At 35.5% G+C, this 21,332-nt stretch overlaps 1 protein-coding gene across 13 annotated transcripts in view; it reads right to left on the reverse strand.

The window, feature by feature from the left end:
* Positions 1–2,362: 2,362 nt before the first annotated feature.
* ABCC9 (ATP binding cassette subfamily C member 9) overlaps positions 2,363–21,332 on the reverse strand; it is a 129,332-nt gene continuing 110,362 nt past the window's right edge. For 10 of the 13 annotated variants that reach the window (XM_079141426.1, XM_079141430.1, XM_079141423.1 and 7 more), the window contains 8 exons: positions 21,074–21,194; positions 19,720–19,850; positions 18,826–18,904; positions 16,833–16,941; positions 14,590–14,693; positions 12,101–12,234; positions 9,219–9,281; positions 2,363–5,151 (listed from right to left, as the gene is read on the reverse strand). In XM_079141426.1, the coding sequence (XP_078997552.1) occupies positions 5,014–5,151; positions 9,219–9,281; positions 12,101–12,234; positions 14,590–14,693; positions 16,833–16,941; positions 18,826–18,904; positions 19,720–19,850; positions 21,074–21,194 (879 nt within the window). In that variant the 3' untranslated portion in view covers positions 2,363–5,013. Of the gene's footprint in view, positions 5,152–8,388; positions 8,564–9,214; positions 9,282–12,100; positions 12,235–14,589; positions 14,694–16,832; positions 16,942–18,825; positions 18,905–19,719; positions 19,851–21,073; positions 21,195–21,332 lie in introns of all 13 variants that reach the window. The other 3 variants (XM_079141421.1, XM_079141419.1, XM_079141422.1) reach the window with 2 other exon arrangements.

Here is a 21,332-nt window from a genome sequence, read left to right on the forward strand (position 1 = left end):
GTCAAGGATCCTGAAATGGGTGGGTGAGTGCAATTCCAGTTGGGGGTTACTGCTTGTTTTGAATGGGTGGTGTGAGAAAATGCCTCCGAGGCTGTATATTATGCAGTCATTTCCATAGGGAAATAAAACTCGGGCTTAGAAAGTCAATATTTGGAGGTAATTGCTCATGGCAGGAGATTTTTGTTTTGTTTTCTTGTTTTAAAAGAAAATTGCATTCTTCTGTGGATTTCCCCTCGCTCTGGAGCAAAGGTAGGGTGGGGGAACATAAAAACGGTCAGGAGTTTTAGTCAAGCAGCTCATTTTAGTGCTAATGTGATAGAAGAATGGTTTTCTCTCCTATTCCTCCCTACAGAGAAAAAAGAGTCAGTAGCCAGCACAATCTCATCACCCTTTTCCTGAAACCACTGGCTGTGATTTGGGATTTCTAGCACAAAATTACTTTGAATTGGCATATACTACCTGGCCACAGTTCTCTTATGTTTTAGTTCCTTCCTTGCTCCAAGGTGATCTGATGCAGAGTTGTCTAGTTCTGAAAAAAGATGAACTGGACAGAGTAGATTATTTAATACTTTGAAACAGATAATCTGAGAAATGGAGATAGCTGTGGGTCTAGATCTGTAAGACTTAGTCTCAGAGATGGGGGTCATTCATACAGGATGTGTACAAGATGAAAAAGAGCCAGGCAGAGATAGGAAAAGGGCAGAAGGAAAGAGAAACTAGAGACAGATGAAATTGAAGAAGTAGATTGTTCCTGGCCAGATCCTTAGATTTGACCCAGACCTCACTCTCAGAGCCCTGATAACTTTGATTTTTCTAGATTCCAATACAGAGACAGCGCCTTTGATCTTTGTCATCATAGAAATAGTCCATTGGCCACCTTAGTGTGAGTGGCTAATGGCAATTTGCCACTACTCATAGAAAAAGCAGTAATTTACCTCTTAGGTAGTAGACATGTAGAATAAATATACCAACCTTCATAATCAGTGATGACGCCTGCAGAACAAATGTGGAAGTAGAAAGGAGAATAATCATGGCTGACAACTTACCTCCTTCCAGACTGTGAATAGCCCCAGTGTGATCCTCCCCAAACTGGTCACTTTTGCATGTTAATAATGTTTGAAGATACAAACTCAAACTCAGCAGAATATGAAAATGATTCAACACCTAAATCTGATGTGGACAAACAAAACACTGCATCTTGGTGGAAAACACTCATCCTTAGATGACTTACTGCCAATTAAATGATCATTCAAAAGAAAATGGTGTTTCGAGTTTCTATTGATATCTTTTCGATGAAGATTCAGTTCACTCAACAAGATTTCCCTTATTTTGAACCAAGGCAATTCATTCTATGACACTGAGAAATTTGTTTTAGCAATTTGGGATTGAGTAATGTCAGCAAAGATAGGAAGCATGTGGAAATCACCTTCAGTATTTTAAAGCTCCATATTATGCATAACAAAGAAAATGTAGTGTGATGACTGAGTTTGATCCCCAAACTTGGTTAATTTTAAATCTCATCCATAAGTAGTTGCTCAAAATTTGACAGAAGCATTTTTTTTCTTTTTTTCTTTTTTCTTTTTTTGGTACTACCTGGGATTGAACTCAGGGCTGGGTAGACACTGAGTCATATCCCCAGCCGTGTGTGTGTGTGTGTGTGTGTGTGTGTGTGTGTGTGTGTGTGTGTATACATACACCTTTTTATGAAGGGGAGGGGTTCTTGCTAAGTTGCTGAGGCTGGCTTTGAACTTTCTATCCCTGCCTCAGACTCTGGAGCAGTGGGGATTATAGGCATGTACGCCCAACTGACAGAAACTCTTTAATTATTGAGTTTGACCAGGTAAATCCTATTAATGCTTGAGGAAATGACATAAATATCAAGTTGATATGTGGTTACTAAAGAAAAAAACAAATACTAGGATATACCCCCTGACTATTATTTCTTATGCTAAAAGGCTAAGATTAGAAAATTGCAATTAACTTTGATAATGGGTCACTAGGGATTTATTTGCAGTACTATAAATCACAGACCTCCAAAGACTGTTACAAACATAAGTGATAAAAGATATATTGGAAGAAAACCATAAAAATTGGTCAATAAACCCTGGGGAAAAGTTTAGACATTGAGCTATTTAATTAGAGATGTAAAAAAATTATTAATGTTGCTGTTCCATTAATGAAAACATCCCTAAAGTCTATTTATAAATGTAATAGAATGTGTGATTCTTGAAAATGTGAAACAAAGTCATTAAAGCAGAGCCAGGTACTGTCCTGTAAGTGGTTGACTTACATTCATTGTTTAACCTTGGTTGATACCCTGTGGAATTATAAGTGCAAGAGAAACCACCCTGTTTAAACTGAGCAAATGAAAGGAGTAATTTATTATGTAATGCAAACCAGTGCTTTCATATATTATAGAGAATAAACATCTTTATTGTAGAGAATAAACATTTCATATATCATAGAGAATAAATAGTAGAATAAACAGCACAGAAAATCAAAGAGAATAACCCATAGTTATTAGCACATGGCTAGCAGTAAAATGAATCAATGAGTCAATCAACTCTATTTATTAGGGCTTCCTTTGGGCTAGGCTTAGTATTTAGTACCAAGGGCACAAAGACAAACAAGACATGGTCCCAGAATTCATGTACCCATTCCTCGTGTCTTCTAGTATCTAATCTAGAGCTAAATAGGTCATGAATAATAGTATAAAAGTGGGCAGTGCACAATCCTTTAAGAGAAATATCTTTTCAATGACAACAGTTATCCTGTTGCACTAATATAAAGCTTTGTGAATTTATTGCTTTTTACAAACATTAAGAAATTAAAATTCCTGAAGTTGATTTGGTTAGTCAAATATAAAAACTGTAAATGTAAAATCTGATAGGGTCAAGCTGTTCTTCTTTTATAAATATGTATTCACATAGCAAAAATTATTTTAAGATGAGTCATTTCTATTGTCAGTAGATAATACATGATATCAGAAATGATTAATTGATTGAAAGCATCATCCTTGACTTTATTCAGTCAATTTAGTTTTGTAAACAATTAAACATTTACTCAACTTAAGTAAGTAAAAGTGATGAGGAGACCAAAAGTCACTTTGGTGTAAGAATGGCAACTGTGATTCCATTAGTGTAATGGATTTGCTCTCACTGACGGGGCTGCATTTAACAGTATATTTTACAAGTATCAGAAGGGATTATTTCTATAGGTGAAAACCTACTCCTCTGTAACAATAAGGTATAACTTGGTAACAAGCGCATCATATATATTCATCTCTATAAAACATTGTCACACTAGCAATATTTTAGATTGATTGAAATGTTAGAAAATATTTTCCCAAGATTGAATTTAGAGGTACCAATTCTGTTTTGTGTAGCTTTTGGAAAGCAATATTATTATTTTCTCCTAATTAAGTTTTAAAAAATAGTTTTTTTAGTTGTCAATTAAACTTTTTTATTTGTTTATTTACATGTAGTGTGAGAATCAAAATCAGTGCCTCACACATGCTAGGCAAGTGCTCTACCACTGAGCTACAACCCTGGCCGCCCAATTAAGTTTTATTCATACAACAAAGAGAAGCAATTTAAGCTAAATAACATGGACCATTGTTGTCTATCCTGGGAGATGACATTTTTTATAGCATTAGGATTCTATACTCGGGTAAAAGTGTAGTGACATATTCTGATACATAAGTATGATAAATATTTAAAGAGTTAACAGTGCAATAAATGGAACACAAGAGCTATGGAGAGGGAGCACAATTTCTTTTCCTGTCAATTAGAAGTTTTCAAGATAGTACAGTGTATATGGATCTTATGAAAATCAATATTTATATGGAATGGGTACAGAATTATGTTAGGCAAATGTGGTTGTGAGCATAACAGTGATGGCAACTTTCAGTAATTTAGAGTTTATAATTTCCATTTAAGCAAAACAAACAACAGCCTATCAATTTTTGATGTATTCTTTACATACACATTAAAATTAGAGCATGAGCAAATGGATACATGTGTGGCATACATGTCCAGAGGTAAATCTTCCAACTAGAAATAGACACTTGTTATGTATATAGAACTTCAAGGTGTGTAATATTTCCACCCTGACATCAAACTGTTTTGTAGGGAATACTGGTACCTTAAAGGAATGTTCACCTGTGGTTACCATGTGGTTAAGGTATGGCACAGGTGTATGACAATTAAGGCTGTGTTCCTTGGAATCACATAGCACTTTAAGGTCCAGGTCATAAGAACTAATGAGGAATTACTCTTCAGAAAGCATATTTGACCTCCCACTGAAGGACTGACCCGATTTACTCTTTAAAGTTCTGTCTGAGAAAGGCATGTTATACCTGATCCCTTAAGAACTCTTTCCTTACTGGACAAAGAAGACTAGAAATGAGTATAATTTTCCAATTATGATTTTCTTTTCATGCTCCTTTGATTTCAGGTATAGGCTTCATGGAACTACTATAAATATGATAACTTCTTGGTGACAAAAAATATTTAGAGGGGAAAAAAGGGACTGTTAAAAAAGCATCACTATGTTAATGAACACAAGATATTCTCATGAAGTAGATTATGAATTTGAATGTTTCATCAGAAAACATATCCTTCCTTTATTCTATTAGAATAACATTTGGAGGCTCGACAAGGAATAAGAGTGTAATAATTATTGACTACTCATTGCGACTTCTATGCTTGAGAAACATTTACCAGACTTAAAGTTATAAAAAACAAGCTGTTGATTTACCACTTAAAGTAGCTTATATGTTTTAATACACCCTGCTATTATTAAAGGTAACGTGGCTTGCCATTAGGGAGACATACAGTAATGAACATATTAAGCAGTGATACCTTGGAAAACTGTTAGACAGAAACAGGAAAAAGGAATGTCAGCTTCTTTTCTTATACAGAAATTTGTAAGAATTTAAGGTGCCGCTCTATGAAGGTCAAGTAGACTATGACTGACTTGTTAAACACACACATGCCATTTTTAGACACCCCTTCACATGTCTGCACGAACAAAAGAAGCAAATACTCCATCTTCCCGGGCCAAGAGGCTTTCTGGAGTGTCATATTCTAAAATATTTCCTCTCTTCATCACAATAACCAGGTCTGCCGTCAGAATGGTGTGAACCCGATGCTGTGGATGAGAACAATCCATGCATTTGTTACAAATTTCAGGTCCCAAGACAAAGGAATGGAAAATGCATATTTCACAGATGATAGGGGGACATTTATTTTGACATGCCAGACAATGCAGGAAACATGGCCTCTTCCCGACTTTTCCCCCCTTAATTAAAGCATTATTAATATGTCAACAAGTATGACTGGATTTCATTTGGGCCGTATTAACTTTAGTGGAGCTAAGGTATCTGTGTCATCTTTTTTGTGAAGTCTCTGTATGAGTAAGCTAACCAACATTTGTCAGATAATTAAATGCTAAGAAGAGTCATCCCAGAGGATCTGAGACCTCTGAGGACTATTCACCTGCCCAACTAGTGTTGTGGTTAAGAGCACAGGCACTGACCTTAAACTAGGCTCATATTTTGGCTTCCCACCTGTTACTTGTGCAATGTTGAGCAGCCTACTAACTTTTGTAATAATAACACCTGTCTTGGAGAGGGATGATGAGTATCAAATGAGATAATCCATGTATCAAACCCAGCACCTTGGTGCATATAAGCAAATAATAAATGTCTGTTACTATTATTTACTTTTTTATAATTTAGAAGGGAAAAATCTGTGTGGTGGGCCATTACTCTTGAGATCAGTGCTGTCCAATTAAACATGAACCACTTTTAGTTTTAAAATTTTTCTAGAAATTACATTTTAAAAGTAAAAATAAGCAGTTGAATATAATTTTAATAATATATTTTAAATCTACATATGGAAAAATTATCATTTTGACATGTAACCAATATAAAATTATTCATGAGATATTTTGCACTCTTCTGTTGTACTAAGTTTTTGAAATCCAGTATGTATTTTACACTTAAAGCAATTCTCAATTCATACTACCCACATTTCAAATGCTCTATAGACACATGCCTGTGGCTACCATGTGAAAGTCAGAACATGAGAGTGCTGATGGGCATTCCTGTCCAGAGCTCCAAAACTATAAAGACTGTCTACTCAGCTGATGCACAGTCTTCCCTTCTCCTAACAATCCAAAGTCCAATCTAAAGCCATACCCAGGGGCAAAGGCCCTGGGCCAGGCAGATAGAGTAGTCTCAATGTTGACGTTCTCAGAAGAGCAAGTAGTCAGAGTTGACTCATGACTAGAAGGGAAAAGGAACACATACATGCAGCATGACAGTGAAGACAACTGACAACCTGCCCTACTGTTTCATCACCCATAGACAAGGCTACCACTCACTGAAGATTGGTAACAAGTGGTACTTAGGAAGTACCAAAACCTGGAGGACGGTGTCTATTTATCTTTGAGAACATACCAGAGCCATTTGCATACCCATGCATTTAGGAAAAAAAAAAAAAAAAAACAAGCCAGGTGTGGTGGTGCATGCCATAATCCCAGAGGCTAGGGAGGCTGAGGCAGGAGGATCAAGAGTTCAAGCCAGCCTCAGCAACTTAGTGAGGCCCTAAATAATTTAGGGAGATGCTGTCTCAAAATAAAAACTAAAAAGCTGTTGGAGATGTGGCTTAGTGGTTAAGCACCCCTGAGTTCAATCCCTAGTACCAAAACAAAAACAGAAAACAAACAAAACAAAACAAAATAAAAACATAACTTTAATGAATTGTTTAATATCTGCTATGCATTTTCTTTCCAAAGAGATATTAGTTCTTCAATAATCACATCATAGATGTTTAAATCAATGACACAATGGATTTATGTCTAAATTCATAAGTATAATCTTATCAACATCAAGCTGATATTCTAAAATAATATTTACTAAATAAAAATTTGAAAAATCCTGGCCAACTGAAATAAATACTGCTGGTGTTTATTCCATTAATCCAAATTATCTTCTTTTGTGACAAAGTACAATGTCAATTATAATAGTGTTGATGAAATTTCCAAAATACTCCAGAGAAACTAATCAAGAGTGAAGAAGAAATTGTTTTCATGAATAAACACTATGGACTATATTGGTGTGTGAGAGTTTCTTTTTTGAAGCTGGAGGAAGTTATCTTTTTAAAGATACTCTGTAATTTTCAATGGCAGTTACCAAACTAATAGAGCAATAGAGTTGAGGATCACACTCGCAAGGAGATCACCCTAAGTATGCTGCTACTCTCTCTTTTATGAGTTTTTATGAGGAATTGGTCCTCTGGAGACTCCTCCAGTGATGCTTCTTCCCAGAACTACTGGAAGCTTTATGTATGGAGGAACACTAGGTGTCCTAGTGGTTAACTTTGCACAGGAGATTTTGAAGAATGGATAATAGAAGTCATAGAAGTGTTCAGTAAATATAGAAATCAGGTAAAAGATATAACTTTTTGGTTAAAGATGCAAATTATTCTCAAGTAATGTTCCAGATATGGACTACATGAGACCATCCATCATATAGTAGAGACAATTAGTCTTTTGAGTAAGCCTCCCCCAACTGATATAGGGGCAAGATCTCTCTCCCCAAATATATCCTCACTTTCTACAGTGAGAAAATTCCTTTTTTTAATTTTTATTTATTTATTTTTTGTGGTGATGAGAATCAAACCCCTGGCCTCATGCATGCTAGGTAAGCACTCTACCATTGAGCCACATCCCTAGCCCCAAGAAAATTCTTGAAATATTCAATAACTATTGTTCAAGTTAGCCAATTCTCTCACCTCAGAAATCATTTACAGTTTAGTGTGAATGAGTTAATGGGGTGACTCTCCCTTAGGGCAGAGAAACCACAGAACACACTGGGAACACGAGAGAAGTGGGTCTTTCTTTACCTGGGCCCTGATGGAGAGCCATTTCCTGCCATCTTGAAAAAGTGGCACTCAGAGGGGGCTCTTTCTCCCATGCATTATTCACAAAAATGGAAGCATAGAAAGCACTCCATATGCAATTCCCATTACTCAGCAGCTAAACTCAAGTTACCATTTTAACCAATGCATTCTGCAGGATAAGTAAAGATTTTACTTGGTATTTTACTATGGTATTTTAAAGGATGCCCAAAAACATCCTCAAGGAATAATGAAGTTGGTCCTAAGGACAGAGATGAATCTGATTTTGTGGTTTCATAAATATTCTCTTGAATGTGCACATTTGAACACATATACATGCCCACTTTTCAGTACTGCACATAACAGAAGCACTTGGTTGAGCTGCTTTGAGTAATAATATCCTGTAGTTAGTTCCCTCCCTCAGTTGTCCACCTTAATCATTGCATTGGTCTTGCCTTATGGGGGACACTGCTAAGATAACTACCAGAGAATGGGATACTTGGTGAGTAGATCATGACGGTTTACTTGTTGGTCATCACCAAAGTAGAAAAAAGGCCATTCTTGTGGGCGAGTAAGTTGGGACCACTGTCACACTCCACTAAAATACCCTCAGAAAAGACTAACACAAGGCCTGCATCCATAATAGAGGAGACACGGTGCTGGAGAGAAAAATAGAAAGAAAAGAAGGATCAGCAGGAAGAAAATGTCTGAGTAACTCATTAAAACATAGTTTTTGTTAAGTTTTAAGCTTAAAAGTAAGCAGGGATGCACCCAAGTGCAAAGAGGAAGAAACAGAAACCCATGGGCCTGTGTTAAGTATGTTACAACGTGAATTACAAGAATGTAAACAACTCTTCCATTTGATTAGAGCTACCTAAAACAGAGACATTACCTGTCCCTTCCATCTCATTGTCTTCTTAAAAATAGATAAATTAAGAATAGAAAGCTAGAAATCAAGAATAAATAAGTAGAAATAGAGTTGGCAATTAAATTTAGGAATTTGGTTCCTGAAACTTCTCATCAAACCATCAGATCATTGAAAATGGAATTAGCACAGGCCATGATCTGCTGGAATCTTTAGATTTAGGACAGCCTATCACTGAAACTTAGGAGTATTATGTAGGGCAGACAGCGTGGGAAAGAACAAAGCTTTTGAAATATAGACATATTTTGTCTCCTTTTGCACAGATACAGAAACATCAGAGAAATACATAATTTATCATGAATTACAGTTCAACTGCACAAGTTTAAAGATCATGACATCTTAGAATAAGAACTCAGGAGGAGTGAAGTGACCCCATCTCCCATACTCACGGCGATGGTGACAACAGTGCGGTCTGCAAAGGCTGTCATCACTACTTTCTGCAAGATGTTTTCCTGGCAAAAGAATTTAAAAAATAAAGTGTCAGTTTTCTTGGGACTACTTTCTCTTGACATAATATCTTGCCTCCAAGAACAATATGCCACCATGCCCCACCCCTTCTGAGTGTCCTGTCCCTAGATTCTTCTATGGAAGGTAGGAGGGAGCAGTTCCCAGCAGCTGGCTCATCTTGGATTCTGGAGGTGTCTTCAAAATGCAAATAAGCTCAAGTGATCGACCTAAAGAGACTATTAATCGCCAGGGATTCCAAAGAGGAAAATCAAACTCTCGGGCATCAAAACCAAGAAACCCTCAAAATGGTGTTAAACTTTGAGTCAGAAAATGGAAAAAATTTGGATTTTTTGACCTGTAACACAACATTTCAGAAAGAAGCTGTATTTATTCCCACAACAAACTGCATTATCATCATATTTTAAAAGAAGTTCTGAGTAAATATTTTCTCTCTCTCCTAGAGGAAAACTTGATTCACCTAAATCTTACTGTGGAGGAATTCTTTTTCAAATCAATAGACTCACTGCTGCTTAATTCATATTTTCTTCCTGTTGCTCTCTTCTTTCTGTTGCGGTAGTATTGTCTTTCTAGTAACCTTCCAGATTTTAAATCATTAGTAATTAGTACCAATTTTGATGTACTTGTACTTAGAGAAATGACTTGATTAGAGACTACTTTATTGCGTTAAATCATGTTCACTTTGAGGTTGTATAACTTTGGATAGGTACTTTGATTAGTCTTATTTAATAGGAAAATGTGAAATAGCATCTCATCTATAAATGGCTCTTAATCCTGAAATTGGTTTGCCTCTCTGGATAGTTTCACCCAATCTAAAGTGTTCAGCAAGAAAGTTACATGATACTGTGGATTTTTTTTTTTTATCAATGCTCTTTCTGATGTCAAACGTTAAATATCAAGTTAACTTTCCAAAAGAACAACATTCATTGCTAACTCAACACATAGTCTGTGGTTTAATGTGATACTGTCCTCACTCAATCACAGTCTTCCAGACAGATATTTCTTGGAAATATTTGACACTTCTAAAAATATTTCTTTGAAATGGAAAAGTTTCTGGCTTTGTACTATGAGCATATGAGGAAAGCCATTATTAATTCTAGACATTATTAATCCTGGCTTAGCAGATCCCTCTTCAAATTGCTTCAGAAAATGATTGGTTTTGGTTATCAATAGCCTATTAAAAAAAAGATTTATATTTTGCACTTTAGAACTTCCATGGCATAGTTCTTGAATACAGTACAGTACTCTCATCAGCCAAGCCCCAGAATTACTGTTTTGAAACTTTATCAAAAAACGATGGCACCATACAGTGCAAGAGAACACTAAACCATTCCTCCAGTCTAAAAAGACTCTGGACCCTTCCATTTCCCCATTCCTTCCTCTTCCATTTCCACATTCCTTCCTCTCCCTTGCCCCTGGCCTCTAGTAACAACCTTTTTTGCTCTTTTTCTATGAGATCAATGTTTTTATATTCAATATATAGTGATATCATACAGTATTTGTCTTCCTGTGATCATACAGTAATTCATCTAGCATACATCCTCTGGGTCCATTTGTTTAAAAATGACAGAATTTCTTTCTTTTTAAAGGTTTTATAGTATTCCACTATCTATATATGTCACATATTCTTTACCCAATCATCGTGGACACTTAGTTATGTTCATATGTCGGCTCTTGTGGATAATGCTGAAATGGACACAGGAGTGCAGATATCTCTTTGACATAATGATTTAAACTTCTTTGGATATATATATTCAGTAGTAGGATTGCTGGATCATATGGTATATCTATTTTTATGGGTTTTGTTTGTTTTTGAGGTTTTTTTTTTGGTTTTTTTGGTTTTTTATTTTTTTTATTTTTATTTTTTTATTTTTTTTGGTACCAGGGAATGAACTCAGGGGCACTGAACCATATCCCCAGCCTTTTTATTTTTTTATTTTGAGACAAGGTTTCCCTAAGTTGTTAAGGGCCTGGCTAAGTTGCTGAGGCTAACATTGAACTTGTGATCCTTCTGTCTCAGCCTCCAGAGCCACTGGGATTACAAGCTTGCATTACCACACCCAGCTATTTTTAGTTTTCTGAAGAAACTTCTGCTCTTTCCAAATGACTATACTAATTTATATTCTCACCAACAGTGTATAAGGATTCCCTTTTCCCCACATTCTCACCAACACTTGCCATTTCTTGTCTTTTTGATAATAATCATTAAGTGGTAGAGATCTATCACACTGCATGGTGACCATGGTCAGTCATAATGTATGATATATTTCAAAACTGCCAAGATAGATTTTTTTTTATATTCTCACTATGAAGAAAATGATAAATTGCTGAGGTTACAGATATGTTAACTGGCTTGATTGAGTCTTTCTATAATGTATACACAGATCAAAGCATCACATTGACCATTAAACTCATTCATATACCCCATTACTATGTGCCAACTGAAAGTCAATAAATAATTAACTAAGCAACAAAACAAAATAGATCTGGAATGTGGGTAAAGGGTATCTGAAATTTTGTTTTACTTTCCTTTTTTGTTTTACATTCTTACATGTATAAAATGTCAAAACAAAAATGTTAAGAAAAAAAAAGTGAGGTGTATTTATGTTTATAATCAATGGACCCTTTAAAGTAAATGTGATGTCTCTTTTCTCATAAATCTCAGTGTGAGCCTGAGTCGATCAAGGAGATCAAGAAATCACATAAAACAACACTATTGAGGATTCAGAACCCAATAAAAAATGTATTGTAATTTTCAGGCACATTTCTCCAACTCATTATTTTCGAAGTTTGGATATGCACTCACTGTGGCCATGTCAATGGAAGCCGTTGCTTCATCCATAATGAGAATGCTGCTCTTGCGGACAAAGGCCCTGGCCAGGCAAAATAACTGTCTCTGTCCAACACTAAAATTCTCCCCACCTTCAGTGACAACTGCATCTGAGTCAGAAGAAGAAGCAAAGATTTAATTAAATAAATGGTATTAATATTTTCCTTAGACAAAGAAGTAATTAAAAAACAAATGATGCCACATCATCGCATGCTGGCATCACTTTGTGCTGGTGTATTTCCTACTGAAAGGCAAAGTGGAACTTCACTTGGGAAAATGAAAATGGCAATAGGTCATCCTATTTTTTCTTTTCCTTTTCCTTTCTGTCATACTGGGGATGGAGCCCAGGGCCTTGCAGGGGATAGGCAAGTGCTTAACCACGAAGATACACCCCTGAACCATTCTTATTTTATTTTGAGACATGTCTTGCTAAGTTGCCCAGGTTGGCCTTGAACTTGTAATTCTCCTGCCTCAGCTTCCTGAAGAGCTGGTATTACAAGTGTGCATCACCACACACAGCAGGTCATCCCTAATTTTGACAACATATGGTGAATTACCTACTGAGAGCACAATATAAAATACTGTTAAACATTTTGAAAACCTTGAGGATTATTATTTACTATAAAAGGATTATTTAATATGATTATCTAAGGCCCAGAGAGAGGAAGTGGCTTGTCCAAGCTAATATGTAGAACCTGATAAGAAACAGAATATTCACAACGCCAATTCCAGTTCTCTTACCATCATACCATCCCTGTAGACTGGAACCACCAAGTGGACAGGACTGGCTTGTTTTTGTTGGCCAGTGTATTTCCAGTATGATGATAGCAGCTTAATAAAATACTGCTGTGTGGATAACTGAATATGTCTCATTGTGCTTTATTACTTTTTTTTTCATTTCTATCCATATTTCATAAACTGCTACCATGAAAAGAAAAATTCTGTTTCTAAAATATCTCTTTTATTAAAATTCAAATACTTTTTTAGTATGGTCCTGAGTCATATGTCAATTTATTTTACTTCCATACATCAAATTCTTATGCTTCCCCTGAATGGAAGCTGTGCATTTAAATTCCAAATTTTAATTTATATAATAAATAAGAATGATCCTCAGGATGATGAATGTTCTTATTCAGAGCTGGCCTGAACCAGATCTTCATTAAGCAATTGGTGTAATCTTTATTAAGATGATAAGTACAATGTGCAGTAAATTACATGGTATAAAAATAACCCCTTGTTGCTTATGCTGTACCATAACCCAAAAGCTCTATGGCCACAATTTAAAGTAGGTGCGTGCAGCTCTCATGTTACTGAAGAGGATTACAAAGTTTTAATTGCCTGTCTTTCCAACTATTAATGGTGGTGGGGGTAGGAGATATCAAGCATAATTATTGGAAAGTTCATCCAAAATTCTGAAATTATTCCCGCAACCTGACACTATCAAGGCCAATGAAACTTTTCTTAAAAACATGCTGTCCTGATTTTTGTTTTTGGGATGTTTTTACTTAGGACTTAATTAAAGTCAGAAAAATGTATTGCTTTTGAGTAAACCTTCCTAAAAAAAAAAAAAAAAACCAAGATGCCAAAATGAAACAATCAGCTTGGCAACTACATATTGTGTATTAAAATTAGAATATCAAAAAACTATTATTTTCCTATAACTTTCCTAAATTAGTTCAGATTTTAAGGACACAAGAGTCCGTAACTGTAGATGTTCAGTTTTATAAATTAGAGACAATATGAATTCTCTGTTGTTTCATTAACATGTTATTCTTTCATCTATCTCATTGTCATTCTTTGTCAGAAATTATACCACTGCTGAGACCGAGTTGTTATCAGTGATTACTTGAATTCATGTTTTGTTCCTTATACCAATGGCCCAAACTGGTACTAAAACAAGATAATGCAAAATAATGTCTTCAAACAGGATGAAAACTATGTTATGTAACTAAAGCTGATATGCCAGGCTGGCAGCACAGAAAATGGCTGCCAACATGGAGAAATTAACTTCTCCTAGGAGTTGTTAAGGTCTCTTCACAGTTTCTGAAATAATTTATCCATTTTCTGAAGATAAGTGTTCCTGAAAAGCAATGAGCACAAGGAAATGTCTGGTTAAAGTGGTGGTGCTGAGAAGACAGAAGAGGTAAACATATTAATTGGAATATTTTGGAGTGCTCACCTGGAACAGAATTTGTTTTAATTTCATCCTCATACACTCTATGCAAAATCACTCGCTAGATTTTAAAATGTCCCAATGACCTTCAGTAGATTGTTTTAATAAGAGGATTTAACATTGGGCTGGGGGTGTAACCTAGTGGTAAAGCGTGTACACAGTATGAACAAGGCCCTGGGTTCAATACTCAGCATCGACAAATGAGATAAAATTTAACACTAGAATTATGTTATTCTAGCATGTAGAATTAACTGCATATTGAAAAAGTAAATGTTCAATTTAGAAAATATACCTAGACCTCCTGGTAGAGATTTGACCATATTCTTCAGCTGGGCAATTTCTAGAGCCTCCCAGAGTCTGTCATCTGTGCATTTACACTCTGGATCTAAATTAAACCTGTAGAAAAAATTTGTTAAAAATAATAAAAATAAATAAAAGAGAAAATTTAATATATATTTGCCCACTGTTTTTCTTTCCTTAAAATGTAGTTTTCATAGCGTTTTGGTTACTGCTTTATATTTAGCACATTGAACAGTGCTCAGGACAGAGCCAGCACTGAATTCATGCTTGATGAATGAATGAATGCACTTAGTGTTATCAAAAATGTTTTTGATGACATCATTAGGTAAATTTACATACATGGTAACAATTAATTTTGTAGATAATTTTTATTGGTGCATTATAATTATACAAGATAGTGGGTTTGTTGTTACATATTTATACATGCACATAATTTGGTCAATTTCTTTCCCCAGTACTTCCCTTTCCTCTCTCTTCCTCCCTCCTCCTGGTCCCCTTCCTCTACTCTATTGGTCTCCCTCCTATTTTCATAACAACCCCCCTTTTATTTCTCTCTTTTTCTCTCTAGCTTCTACATATGAGAGAAAACATAGAACCCTTGACTTTCTGAGTCTGGCTTATTTCAGTTAATATAAAATTCACGAGTTCTATATATTATCCTATGAATGACATAATTTTATTCTTCTTTATTTTTGAATGAAACTCCATTGCGTATATATTCCACATTTCCTTCACCCATTCATCTGTTGACATACAGATGACCTAAGCTGGTTCCATAATTTGGCTATTGTGAATTGTATTTCTATAAACATGTGTATATATGTATCACTCTAGTATGCTAACTTTAATTCTTTAGGAAAAATACCAAGGAGTCGTATTTCTGAGTCATATGGTGGTTCCATTCCTAGTTTTTTGAGGACCCTCTATACTGATTTCCATAATGGTTGTACTAATTTACAATCACACCAGCACTGTAGAAGTATTCTTTCCTCCCCATATCCTCTCCAGCATTTATTATTATTTGTATTTTTGATGACTGCCGTTCTAACTGGTGTGAGATGCATCTTAACATTTTGATTTGTGTTTCCCTACTTACTAAAGATGTTGAACATTTTTCCTTACAGTTGTCAGTCATTTGAAATACAATTAATTTTGTTCCTGGGATCTACCTGTTCTGTATTATGCTTAGCATAACCTGATTAGTGTCTTACTAATATTCCTGAAGAAATGATGCTAAATACATAATCAATATGGGAACATATGCAACTTTAGATACACTGTGCTGCATCAACAATAATAGTATATTCATAATAAATATACTCAGAGATATAAATTGACCATGTATAACTTGATAATCCAGAACTTTACATGAAAGTAGCTTTACAGGTGAGTATTGAGCAATCTTACATACATGTTTCTCTTCAAGATACAGAATAATAGTTAAAAGGAAGTGGCAAGTACTTCTTTGTGGTTAATGGATAGCAGAGAGGAACAAGAAGGAACAGAAGATTAACAATGAGAAACTTTATCTGGGGGAGGTGGACTTGGGAATCAGATAAACTTCAGGAGGAATCTCAGTTCCACCACTTTCTAGGTGTATGAACTTGGGCAAGTTAGAGCTTCTTCGAATTTCAAAATACTCATCTGTAAAATGGGGATAACAACAGCCTAGAGCAATGTTTTGAGAACTTAATCAGATAATATAGTTAAAGTACCTAACAGATGGTAGATACCTCCATTTTGTTGTTGTTGTTGTTTGTTTTGTTTTTGTGGGAAACCATGAACCAAAGGTAGAGAAGATGGTAGCAAACTTTTCAAAGCAATTTGTGCTGAAAGTAAGGTTGTGAGGGAGAGGGAGACAGGTAAAGAGAATAACCAAGTCCAGAGTATCAGTTGAAGTCAGGCCAGGCACACAAGAGTTCAGTAGGTATCTGTAAGTTAGAACATCTCAGAAATACCTACCAAGAATCACTGCTACTAAGTACAGAGGAAATGGATTTCTTCCTCTGTACTATAATCAAACAGAAAGAAAAGAGCTCTGAGAAACACAGGGATTTGGCTTCTATGGATTAATTTACCAACTCTAGGTTGGTAAATCTTTGGACAGTCTATTTGATGTTATCATTTTGATAATTTTTTCACACCCACCTGAAAAATAGCTCACAAAATAAAATCTACCTATGACCCGAAGGGGAAATACTAAGGCCCACAGATTTTTTATTGAAAGTTACCCACCTAATAGAACCACTAAATAGTATTGGATCCTGCAGAATGATAGAAAGTCTAGAACGGAGCGTGTGCAGTGGCAGTTTGGAAATATCTATCCCATCGATGACAATCTTTCCTGTTAAGGAGAAACAAAAATTACAGGCATGTAGTAAACTCACAAGTAAAATTTTCATGTTTACAAATTAAAGATTTCTTCCTGGCACCAACTAAAATTCTGAAAATAAAATTTTCCACTTCTTTCCATTTTTCTATTATGACATGTTTCTGAGAAGATCAGAATTTAGGTAATGGGTTGTCTTTCTTTGTACTTTTCTCTTAAGGAAAATTTCAGTTTTTATTCCGTTTCTATGGTCTTATTAGCCAAAAATAGTTTTATGCCTTTTAGGGCCCTCTCTCTTCTAGTATTCCTTTATCCTCCTTCCTTGCTTTATTTTTCTTCATAGAATTGACCAGAATCTGACATATTCATATTACCTCTCTCTCTCTCTCTCTCTCTCTCTCTCTCTCTCTCTCTCTCTCTCTCTCTCTCTCTCTCTCTCTCTTTCTCTTTTTATGGCCTCTCTCCAAACTAAACAAAAGCTCCTTGAAGATAAGTTGTTTTTTTTTTGACAAGGTTTTTTTTTTTCTTGGTCTGTCATTCACACTGATTGACTAGCAAGCAAATTCTCTGACAGGGATATCAAATTTTACTAAATTTCCCCACACTCTATGTAGACTTAGCAAATTATGCAATCTTGATATTTTTCCTCAACTTTACAATCATTTTAATCATCTCATTTGTATGCAAAGACAACATCACCCTATGAGATAAGTATACTAAACTAAAATGGCAGCTGAAGTCCTTTCACCAAGTGAATCTAGACTCAAAAGCAGTTAAGAGTGAGAAGCTTCAACTGTGTCTTTCAGGAAAAATATGTTATTCATTTAACTATTAATTACCTAATGCTACTATAAAGGGAATAAGTCAGTGAGAGTTCACATGGGGCCTGAAATCATGTTTCTAGACACGTAAGGATCATACTGTCCTAATATGATCATTAATAACCACAGTTTTTAATGAAAACTTTCAGTCAATGGTCCTTTGATTCTGCAATTGTCTTGTAACACTGCAAACGCAGTGACGGATGCATACCCTGCTCCTGAATTTAACAACCTGCCACCAATTCCAGATACCATAGTTGAATTATGTTGTTTATATGCTAATCTTTTCTTATGTTGTGCAGATTAAATTAAAAACTATAATCTTTCAAGTAAATAAAGATGTAAAGTACTATATCATCATTAGAGTCATTACAGGTAAAAACAGTAAGCCCTTTCTTGAGGTAGGGGACAAGTTCATTGCTGGATTCCCTTTCATTTAAGATGTCTTCTGTGCTGGCCTATTTATAGGCCACTTGACATTTATAATGTGATATATTTTTTCTAAAATAAAGATTAAATTAAATTATTTCTAAGCTCTTACTGTGGATGAATACATATTTTTGAATGTAGTTAACATGAACTTAGCACTTTACAGCAAAGATTGCCTCCTCAGAAGAAGTTTGACATCATTAATCCATGTTACTCGGAAGACGATGGTATGATTCATGCACCAAAATTGAAAACACATATTATTTAGTTCCTTGTAATTTCTTCCTTTGATGGAAAAATATATATTTTTAGTTTGAAGGAAGCAAGACAACATTCCCCTCTTCCTTCCTCTTGAAATGCGACCTACATTTACTGATATTCAAAGTTGATAGCCGTCTTCATTTTACCAGTTCCTTAGAACTCTTTAGCAGCAATCTCTAGACCTTAGTTTAGGGCTAATCATTGTATTTTCTCAATTCTGTGTTCATTCTTTATCTTTGGGCTGTTTATTTGGGACGTCTGCTTTGAACTATGTGAGGGCACAAAGTCCTTATAAATATTTGCTTTTTATTTTTGCAGAATTAGGTAAATTGAAAATGTTTTTGAAAGGAAAGCACCATATAACTAATTAAAAAATTTAACAGCTTACCGTCAAATATATCAACCATTCTGAAGAAAGCCAGAGATAAGGAAGACTTCCCACTGCCAGTGCGACCACATATGCCCACCTGAAAAAGCGACCGTCACTCAAGGAGAAGAGGATTCAGAGAAAGAACAGAAAATGGACAAAAGTATTATTGGCTTAGAAAAGATAAATAAAAACAAACCATTTAAGTAGTTACATTGCAATCTCATTTCCTCCTTAGATCTTATGAGTTATCATTATTAAAATAAAAGCATGAAGTGCTCACCCCACCTTCAATGAATACATTTAAACTTTTTTCCTTTCCAGGTGGTTGCATTGTTTTTCCTTCATGGTGCAAATTTTGCATTTAGCATATCATTCCATTTTATCTTAGAAGTGATGGGTTTATAACAAAAGTAGAATGAGTCCATCTTTTTTTCCCCTGAACACTAATTCTTTTTACAATAACTGAAAGAGGTCATTTGTCATTTGGGGACTAGAGTGAGAATGCAGGCAAAGGTTCCCAGGGAAATGTCTGATATAGCCATAGCCAGAAATTTTTGCTGTGTTGGGGATTGAACCCAGGGCCTTATGCTTTTGAGCACTCTACCAACTGAGCTACATCCCCAGCCCAGAAACCAGAAATTTTAAACAACACACCTACTGTTAATACTTCTGATTTTCATGAGAGATTAATGAATGGCAATTCGATCTAGAGAATATGTATTGAACTCTGATCCTGTCTCTCCCTTTCTCCTTTGTACAGGTTGTTGTAACTACACCATGCAGGGAATACTTTTGGAGCCCAGTGAGGTTATACTTAACTCAACTTCAATGTTCAAAGAGCTTAAGAGCAACAGTGGGCTCCATTGGAGTTTTTAATGTATAAAACATATCAAATGGCACTGAGTTCCATACCTTTTGCCCAGGTTTGATATAAGCTTTGACATGTTTAAGAACAGGCTTCAGATTGTTTTCATATCTGACACACAGATCGTGAATCTTGATCTCCCCTTCCTGTGGCCAATGTTCTGGAACCTGGGAAGGATCTGGGGTTTGAGGGGACAGATAGACAGATAATAGGTAGATGAAGATATATATAAAAACATACACAAGTTTAAATATGTCTATATGCAATATTAATAGTGATTTTAATATATACGATTTTTCCTAAACTTGAAGTAATATTGAAACAATTGGTGGTAGTTTGTTTTTTAAAATTAAGTCACATTCAAAGTAAACACATCTTGGTTAAGAATTTTAAAATTTTTGTGTGTGTTTGTTTTCAGGGCATTAGTTAGCATTGTGGCTCTTTGGCCTTCCATCATTCAATTCTGTTCACAGTGAATGCAGAGAGATTATCTGTGATGATTTATTTGTTCAGTTAGTTAATCATCAAACATAAGAGTGCTTAAAATGTGAGAGTGCTGTGCATGGTGCTGGGTACGGAGATGAAAGACATGGCTTGGGGTGCCTTCCGTGGTGTGGAAAGGAACACGAGGCAGCATCTACAGGAGTACTCAGAGAGCCACACAGTGCAGGAAAAATCTGAGGCACACTGGAAGCACAGATGGCGGCAATCTGAGTGTTCCAGGAGGGCTCCAAGAAGATATGATCTTAGGGGATAAGAGAAGGGGAACTCTGTTCAAATATGTGTAAGAGAAGAAAAAGGATGGAAAGGAAGCACAGCATCCTAGGGAGGTCAGAGTAGTAGACAATGAGAAATGAGACTAGGTAGGTGGGTGAGAGTGAACACCTGCAGTGTCTGGTGGTCTTAGCTGAGTTATCTAGGTTTTTTCCTTGGAAAGCTAGAAAGCTGTGGAATAATTTAGACAAAAATATGCATTTTAAGTTTGAGACTTGCATTTAATAAAGATTATTCTGTCTTCAGTATTGAATTTCCTGCCAGTTTTATTCCAACAGAATTGAGAATCTCATTTAGTATTTTAAGGTCCAAATTTCTTGACTTCTAAGTTAATCAGATCTTGAGGAAGACAATTCATAGTTTAGAATGGCATTTAATGTAATAAAGCCCCAATATTTTTACAACTCTCTTTAAATATTACAAAATAACGTGTACTTGGACTCTATTTGAGTCCAGGACATTTCAGGTCTAAAGAATCCTCTTTTCAGGTATCTGTAATCAAGCAAAATCAAGATGAGAGGAAATTCTCTGAATATTTAAGTGGTAAACAAAAGCTAAACAACAATCTTCCTGATACACATGTAATATTTGTTTAAAATAACATTTAAGTGAAAAAAAAAAAAATACCCATGGTGCCTTCGTAGTTCTCAGACTCCATAGTCAAGAAGCTGTTCACTTTCTTCACTGCACCCATCTGGACCTCCAGGTCAGCCAGATTCCTCACAACCCAGTTCAAATAATTGGTTATCTATGTTGGTGACAAGAAATTCACATGTTTAAAATTAAGGCAAGCAATTTTCATATTCACTGGCGATTTGGGGATGGGATGATTTAGATGCTGTGTTCATCATGTGGTACAATCTGTACTTGCTACAGGTCATCAGAG

Source organism: Sciurus vulgaris (assembly GCF_902686455.1).
Source record: "Sciurus vulgaris genome assembly, chromosome: 5".
NCBI lineage: Eukaryota > Metazoa > Chordata > Mammalia > Rodentia > Sciuridae > Sciurus > Sciurus vulgaris.